The sequence below is a fragment of the Ochotona curzoniae genome, unplaced genomic scaffold (genome assembly GCF_017591425.1).
Source record: "Ochotona curzoniae isolate NIBS_2020 unplaced genomic scaffold, NIBS_Ocur_1.0 contig_2754, whole genome shotgun sequence".
Classification (NCBI taxonomy): Eukaryota; Metazoa; Chordata; class Mammalia; order Lagomorpha; family Ochotonidae; genus Ochotona; species Ochotona curzoniae.
In genome coordinates this window covers 20,336,919-20,345,415 of record NW_024465582.1, presented here as the reverse complement: position 1 = coordinate 20,345,415, position 8,497 = coordinate 20,336,919, and the positions used below count along the sequence as shown (strand labels likewise).

Below are 8,497 nucleotides of genomic sequence, written 5' to 3'. Positions count from 1 at the left end.
CAAGTGCTTGGACCCAACATAGGCACCGGTTTATGTCCTAGCTATATAATTTTCCATCCAGCTGCCTGCTTGTGGCCTGGGTTTTTATTGGAAAGTCAGATTTACAGAGAGAAGCAGACACAGAGAGAAAAATCTTTCATCTATTGGTTCACTCCCCAAGTGTCTGCAATGGCTGGAGCTGAGTGAATCTGAAGCCAGGACCTTCTTCTGAGTCTCCCACATGGATTCGGGGTCCCAAAAACTTGAGCCGTCCTTGCCTGCTTTCCCAGGCCACAAGCAAGGAGCTGGATGGGAAGTAGAGCAGCTAGGACATGAACCGGCATCAATATGGAATTCTGGAAAATGCAAGGCAAGGGTCACTAGGCTATTGTGCTGGACTATGAGTTGGGGATTTGTATATTCAAAAATAGAAGTCAGAGAACTGTCTCTTCTTGTATGCATCCCAGCCTAGAACAAAACTTCCCACGCACACCAATCGTGCTAAGTAAATAGTCGCTTTTTTTCATGTTGGTGTTGGACAATCACATCACAACATCAGGGATCCAAGAAAATAAATTTATTAAACTTTGAAGGAAAATAATCCACAGACATAAAGAAAGTTAAATATAAACCGCAGGACACAACTAGTCATACTAGTGAATAATGGCTTGTGTGGCCAGCAAAGTACCAAAATGACATTCTGAGACTGATTGAGGTATTTAGCTATTTTTGGCTATAGAAATGTTGTTAGCCTATTGTGAAATGGTAAGATAGTTCTTCCAAACACATAGTTTTAAGTTGAATTAGATTCTACAGTGATGATATTGTATATGAAACTAAATTATGTAGCTCTTGGAGAAGACCATAGCAGCAAGGTAGCAGAAAGTCTATTAAACATTGACTACAAGGTAACATGGTAAACTTTAAACACCATCTAACTTCTCACCATCTTTCCTGTAACAAAGAAGGAAGTAACAAATCAGTCATTTTGCTTGCTTCCTAAAAGGGTCCTAGTTAAACGGCCAATGTTATTTAAGTGAATGCTAACTTTAAAGTTTTGAACTAAAAAAAAAAAATCCTTAAAATAGGAAGAATTTTCATTTTTCTAATCTTTTTGGGAACTGTGCCTATGCTTCTAAGAAGGATGCATAGGTTATTAGAGAATTAAATACTGTATAAATTACTCAAGTCCCTTTATTACCTTCATTATTTTATTTATTTATTTTTTCTGGCTACCTGCTTTGAGGCCAGCCTACTCTGAGGGAAAATGAAGAAAAAATGAAATGTTTCCTTTCATTGCTTAAACAAAGCCAATAAATGCTTGGTGAGAAGGTTTCTACTCCTGGGTTAAGCATTCTGAGTTATCTGTGGGTACAGAGAGCCCTGTTTGTTTTATTTCTTGTTACCACGAATACTGACAAGGTACACAAAACCTAATTCTTAAATCTGCTCGTTTCTTTACCAGCTAGCTTCATTTGACCTGCTTCAGCTCAGTACAAAATAAAGCAGAACTCCATTTGCCAGGGCTCTGCTGCCAAGATGGCAGGGTGTTCTGAGAGCTCGTGCTGCGGGCCGCCCCAGCACGTGGGTCTCCTGCTTGCCGTGAAGCAGCAGTGACATCCACTTTGTTTGGCCAGGAACTCTGTGGCATGTGAACCAAGATCGGGTGAAGAGAAGTGCTGTTTGTGTTTTTGGTTCATGGTAGGTGTATTTGTGCAAAGACTTAAAAATGTTTCTAAATTCACAAACCTTTGATTGCAAATTCTGATAAAATAAGTGTGTTCCAATATGTAACTTTCTAGAGTCATTTTAGAATCAAGGAGTTTGAGGAGGTATAAAAAGGGTCTTGTAAAAAACCTGTGTGTTTTTCCTTAGGCGCGCCGATCAAAAGCCTTAAGCCAGCTTCCAACTGCAGGTGCCACATTCTGTGGCTGCATCCTTCCAACTTCAGTACACAGTGTGTAATGTGATATAAAACAGCCATGCTTGAAGTTTAAATTATTAAAAATATCTTTATCAAGTTTATGTCAAAATAAATGCTTTGTATATTTTATATATCCAAACTAGTTTTGCCTTCTTCCCTATAGTTTTCAAGTCCCAATTATTTAACAAGAAAAACAAAAATTAGCCTGTGCTATGATTCTCATTCAGTTCTCCTGAACTGCAAAAGCCACCTGATTTTTCGCTTTTTCAAAAAGCATGATTTTTACTGTACATTAAAAACATAGCCATTCAATGCTTAGTATCACAAAATTAACACCCACCACAAGGAGACTATCACTACCACGAAACAGTCTGAGACAATTCTTTAAAATATTTACAATTCACAATAGGAGTAGCTATCTGATTAAACATTCTTCTAATTTTTTTCTTTTTTCCTTTTTAATATCCTGTCTCAACATTTCCAAAAAAGGCGTTTAGAATCCACCTCCTATTCTGTCATTGCACCCCTAGCAAGGTTTACACATTGATTTGGTTTAAGCATTCATGCCCCAGCCAATCCTTTGCCATGAAAGACATAGTAGCTCTTGGGAAATCTAAGAAGAGCTAAGGCATGATTTTGTTCAGTTGGTCTGTGCTCACATAGCCACACGATGAGAGAAACTCCTTGTCAGGCAAGGGCACAGGCACAGGCACAGGCAAGGGTGCTGTGTTGAGTACGAGGCCCTGTGGAGACTGCACTAAATGAATGGAGCTATAGTCTGGGACGGGCACCTCGGAACCCGATGTGGCTGCCACTGCTCCAGACCTCCCCGCAGTAGTGGTAAGGCTTTCCGTGGTGATATAAATGTCCTCCTGGTTAAAGCTGGGCACGGCACGCGATTCCCGCTCAACCTGAGGGGCCGTGGTGATGCACTTCTTGGCGTCTGCTTCGCAGAAGTAGGCGTTGTCCATGAGGAAGTTGGCTTGGCACAATGGGCTCACCTCTGGATGAGCGTCGCACTGAGAATTCCCTGCCTTATTCTTCTGGCCCGGGGAAAGGACCACACTCCCTGCTGGCGTGATGTCACTAACCTGGGCGTAGAAGTCGATGTTTGCCAGTGAATTTGGATTGCTGAGCTGAGAAGGTGCAGCTTGAAGAGTTGACTCGATTTCATCAGCAAGAAGCGGTCGCGGTTTGTCTTCTGCGGGGACGACGACGTGGGGCTGCTGCGCGGCAGGGGAAATGTCCTGGTAAGGTAAGTCCCTTTGATTCTTCTGGTCAAGGCACAAGAGATCTGCTTCCCCTTCTAACCTCTGTGGCTGAGCAGCCTCTGAGATCTCGTCACCCTTGAAATCAGATTCCAGGAGGTCAGGTTCATAACAGCTGGTACGGCCGGAGTCGTCATCTTTTGCCCCGAGGATGGTCAGTGACTTCTGATGGTTGTTACTTAGGAGTCTGTCTGTGTCCGACCCCTCGGTCTTCTCATCAGGGTCATCTATATCTAGCTCGATAAATTCAACCCAAGAGTCATCGTTGAAGAACTCGGGCTTATAGCTATCATGAATGGCTAAGATCGTGTTCACCTCCTCCAATTTTCCTTCCTAGGACACAGAAAGAAAAAAGATCCGTGAAAAGGAACCCAGGGATTAAGTAATTTAATAAATAGTATTCAGAGATCAATATTGGTAACAATAAGAACAACAGGAATTAAAAAAAAGGTAACAGAAATGAGACAGTGCAGATTTTTAAATGGGCATGACATCATAATTTAAGAATCCAAGAGTGAGGTAGAAAAAATGTGAACATAGTACATATAGTTGGGCAAAAATAAAAGAACCATTTCAACACAAGAACAGAATTCTTCAGCTGTTAATTAGTGCTACCCACAATTAGACATATTTATTAATTACCTTGAGGAGATCTGGATCAATTCCTTTAATTTTTGGAACTGGAACTGGGGGCAGAATCAGCATCTTAATCCTTGAAAACAAAATTGTGTTTGACATGTTTTAAACATTACATATTATCTTTTATCAAAAGATAGAAACAAAACATTGGCAGTATTGTTACTTATTCCAAATATTCTGATATTTTACATAAGTTCAATGTGAGACAGGAAAAGAAAATAGTAAATGATAAATAACAACAACAGAAAAAACTACAGAAAAGAAAACCAACAACAAAGAAAAGTCCTATCTGAAGTCCACATAAACAAAATATAGTTTTCTTTTCATCTTTCTCTTCTTTGGGCTTCTTATGGACAGCAAACTTGATTATTTGGGAGTAAGTGATTTAATTCAATCTGAAATCAATTGCCACGTGAATTATAAGGGAGATTTTAATGTACATTTAATCAATAATTTGCAAAGAAAATACAGAAACAAAGAAAAAAGCCAAAATTACTTGGCAGCCTTTTAAAAGCAGGGACTTGGGTATATTAGCATTATATAGTTTACTTTATTTATAGAGTTACCTAAGATGAGCTCATTAATTAGAATGTTATCACAGGGCTCATTTCAGGCGGAACAAACTAAACAGGACTCATCTGTAAACAATCAGTATAGATTTATATACATAACTCCAATGCATTCACATTTTCTGTTTTAAATGTTTAAATATTCTTATATCATAATTCATCTCAGTGTCTTTCCTGCCAACCTTGTGTCTTGAAGTATCTTCAGCACTTAACACAATTCTTGGCACAAGGAATGTGCTTCATAAATTACTCAATCCAAAATAATCATTTGTCTATGTTGTCAATTGCATCGCCAGAATTGTTATCTTAAATAAAATAGCTATGGAAAAAAAACTTCAGTGATCACTCATTCTAATCAATTCATTATATTTATATAAAACTCCAAAGTGTTCAGAGATGTGACTATGGGTTAGAGATGGAGGCCTGATCTTTGCGTATCAGCTGCTTTCCTGTCTATTGCGATTGAACAGTCTAGTCTTGTCAATAAGGAAGCTATTCAATAATTCCACCCATCTACCAATTCAAGGAAACTGCCAAATTTCACATTAGAAGTTGATATGAGGAGTCTTTGCTTTGCTGACTTGGGGGGGGGCAAGCATTAAAATTTCATCTGATAAATACATAGAGAAATACATATAAATGATCATGTATGCTTATGTTATTTAAATATGTCCGATAAACCAGATGCTGTGAAATACACTTTGCTTTAAAACTAAGGGATGGCAAATTACAGCCTGTGGACCTTAATCCTACTTGTCACCAATTATTAGATGAAGTTTTATTGCAATTACCTACTGTTGATGGCTGTGCTTATGTCACAGGGCAAAGTTGGCATGACTGAGAGCGTATGACCTGAACTAAGCATTTCATTTAATCCTTACATCTTCTGCGCTGGCAGATGACATGATCTGTGTAAAGATTTAGAAAACTGAGGATCTTATTCAAGCCACACACTAAGAGTTGGCGACAGCTGGGGATCAAAACACTTGACTAAAAAACTCTTTGGGCTTTTACTTAAATAAATAAAAAAAAGAGCTTATGTTTTTCTAGAAATGACTCAATTATCTGGATTGAGTCAGGGAGAAGGTATTTGGATAATGAATTGTGGACTCAAAATTTCAAAAGACAAGTAGGAACTACCTGCAACTCTGGGAAAGACTGGTAGAAGCATCTTACTTTTTGGAACATCGTCTTAATTGTGGGAACTATGTGGTCTTTCTATATCTGCTACTTTAGATAATTTCTGATCTCCATTAGATCATGTACATTTAGAAAAGGATAAGGGATTTTATGGGAGTCTAAAACACAAATTCTTTTCTACAAAGAAGTCAAATTAAAGCCAAAAATTTGGAAATACAGCAAAGATTTCACATCATCAATTTTATAATTTGGTGATTTCGACCAAGTGCGACAGTTTAGGAGAAAACACTCTTTTAGACAAGCATGACTATATTTGACTGGAAATATTGTTTTTAAGAGGATGATTTATGGGCCCAGTGCAATTAGCCTAATTCCTTAAGTCCTCGCCTTGCATGTGCCAGGATCTCATATGGGCACTGTTTCACGTCCTGATGGCCCTACTTCCTATCCAGCTGCTTGCTTGTTGCCTGGGAAAACAGTTGAGGATGGCCCAAAGCCATGGGGCCCTCCACCTGCATGGGAGACCCGTAAGAAGCTCCTGGCTCCTGGCTCCTGGCTACAAATTACCGCAACTCCGACTGTTGTGGCCACTTGGGGGAGTGAACCAGCGGATGAAAGATCTTCCCCTGTCTCCTCTCCTCTCTTATATATGACTTTCTAATAAAAATAAATCTTAAAAAAGGATGAGTTTTTCTTGCTAATGTTGTTGGCTAATATAATCAAGTAGCATAATTACTTGGCTTTCAAAATGACCCCAAATTGACTGTGAACGTTAAGAGATAACACTTACATATAGTAAGTTTATCTACACCTATTATATTTAAATTAGTTCCATATAAATTAGCCCACCAACTGTACAGATCTTACAGAATATTTTAATTGTTGATATTACTTAAATACATACCTTATTTTAAAATAACTTTTTGTGCAAAACAGAAATGATACTAGAAATTTAAATACGAGGTGAAATTCCACATCAGGGATTTTGCTTTCTTGTTGTTTCAAAGTTTCTACCCTGTTCCATTGATCTTCTCCATTTCCGTGCCAGGCTGTTTTGATTATCACTGACCTGCAGTATGTCTTGAAGACTGGAATTGTGATCCTATCACTTTTATTTTATTCTTCAGGATCGTTTTGGCTATTTGGGGTCTCCTGTGTTTTCAGAACTTTTGTATCTTTTTTATTTCTGAGAAGAATGTTGCTGGGATCTTGATTGGGATGACACTGAATCTGTATATTACTTTTGGTAATGTGGATGTTTTGATGATGTTGATCCTGCTGATCAAGGAACATGGTAGGTTTCTCCATCTTTTAATGTCTTCTTCTATTTATTTATTTTTGATGTTTTGTAATTTTTACCAAAGAAGTCTTCCACATCTTTGGTTAGGTTTATTCCAAGGTATTTGAGATTCTTCTCCTATATTTTTAAGTGGACTATACTTACAAGTTCTTTCTCAGCCATGGGATTATTTGTGCATACTAGCACTATCTATTTATGTTAATTAATTTTATGTTCTGCCACCCTGCCAAATTCTCCTATGAGTCCCAGTGCTTCTCTGTAGAGAATCATGTCATCTGCAACAGGGATAATTTTAACTCCTTATTTTCCAATTTGAATTTCTTTAATTTTTTTTCTTGCCTATTAGCTCTAGCAAGGACTTCCATTACTATATTGAATGGCAGTGGTGAGAGTGGACATTCTTGTTTAGCTCTGGATCAAAGTTGGAGGAATCACAATTCCAGACCTCAATACATTGCAGGGAAGTGGTAATCAAGACAGTGTGGTGCTGGTACAGAAGCAGAGAAGATCAATGGAACAGAATATCATCCCCAGAAGAGAGCTCGACATGCACAGCCAAGAAATATTTGAGAAGAGAACTGAAAATAGTCCAGGGAAAAAGGATGATCTCTTCAACAAATATTGTTAGTACAATTGGATAGCAGCCTGCAGAAGTAAGACACCTTCATATATCACTTTACACATAGGAGAAATGCAAAATCACACACGCCCAAATGATTTAAGTAAAACCCAAATTCACTTGCAAACCCTATTATATGAAGTCTAAAAAGGTTTGATTATATTGAATTATCTAAATAGCCTTTGCTTTGTACTTGAAATTTGCCTGCACTCCAGAACTATTTCACACTCAGTCAAAGGCCCAGCAACACGCTGGGGTCCTGGAACAAACAAGTGCACTTTGGCATTGAGGGGAAGAGCTAGCTTTTTGATAAGGAGCTGTGTATCCCAAAGTATGCCTAAACCTTTTCATGTCTTGTGCAACTTCTCAGATAGAATCTGAAACTTTAAGTTTTCTATAGTGAATATAACAAGTTGATATTTTATATAAATGGAATATGGTGGCTGGCATTGTGGCATAGTGAGTAAAGCCACCATTAATGTTGCTGGTATCCCATATAAGTGCCAGTTCAAGTCCAGCTGCTCCACTTCTGATCCAGATTCCTGATATTACACGTGGGAAAGCAGTGGGAGATGGCCCAAGTGCTTGGATCCCTGCACTCACAGAGGAGTCCAGGAAGAAGCTACTGGCGTAAGACACCCACAGCCCTGGCTACTGCGGCCATTGAAGAGAGTGAACCAGATTAAAGATCTCCCCGCCTTGTTTTCAGTCTTTCTCATTCCCTTTCTCTCTGTAAATCTGCCTTTCAAAGAAATAAAGCATAACTCTCTGAAAAGGATGGAATGAAATTGTATGAGTCTAATTTTTGCAAACTGTAGGTTAATTAATCTACTCATAATTTACAAAAGAAAATTACAAGTTGTAGATAGAAACACTATGAAAATCTAAATTGGCAATAACATTTGAAAGAAGATGACTTCATTCCTACCTTTGCTGTTTAGAAAAGATGAATACGAACAGCATGACAGTCAGTCCAAATATTCCAAAGATAATAATTAGGAACCAGGGAAACCGGAAATCTGAAACACACAAGAATATGTCACTCACGGATGTGTGAAC

The 8,497-nt window shown here is 38.4% G+C and overlaps 1 protein-coding gene across 1 annotated transcript in view; it reads right to left on the bottom strand.

The window, feature by feature from the left end:
* Nucleotides 1-541: 541 nt before the first annotated feature.
* Nucleotides 542-8,497, bottom strand: part of GHR (growth hormone receptor) — a 113,497-nt gene continuing 105,541 nt past the window's right edge. The window contains exons 7-9 of the mRNA XM_040977678.1: nucleotides 8,367-8,457; nucleotides 3,814-3,883; nucleotides 542-3,504 (exon numbers count right to left, since the gene is read on the bottom strand). Of these exons, the coding sequence (XP_040833612.1) occupies nucleotides 2,527-3,504; nucleotides 3,814-3,883; nucleotides 8,367-8,457 (1,139 nt within the window). The 3' untranslated portion in view covers nucleotides 542-2,526. The remainder of the gene's footprint in view (nucleotides 3,505-3,813; nucleotides 3,884-8,366; nucleotides 8,458-8,497) is intronic.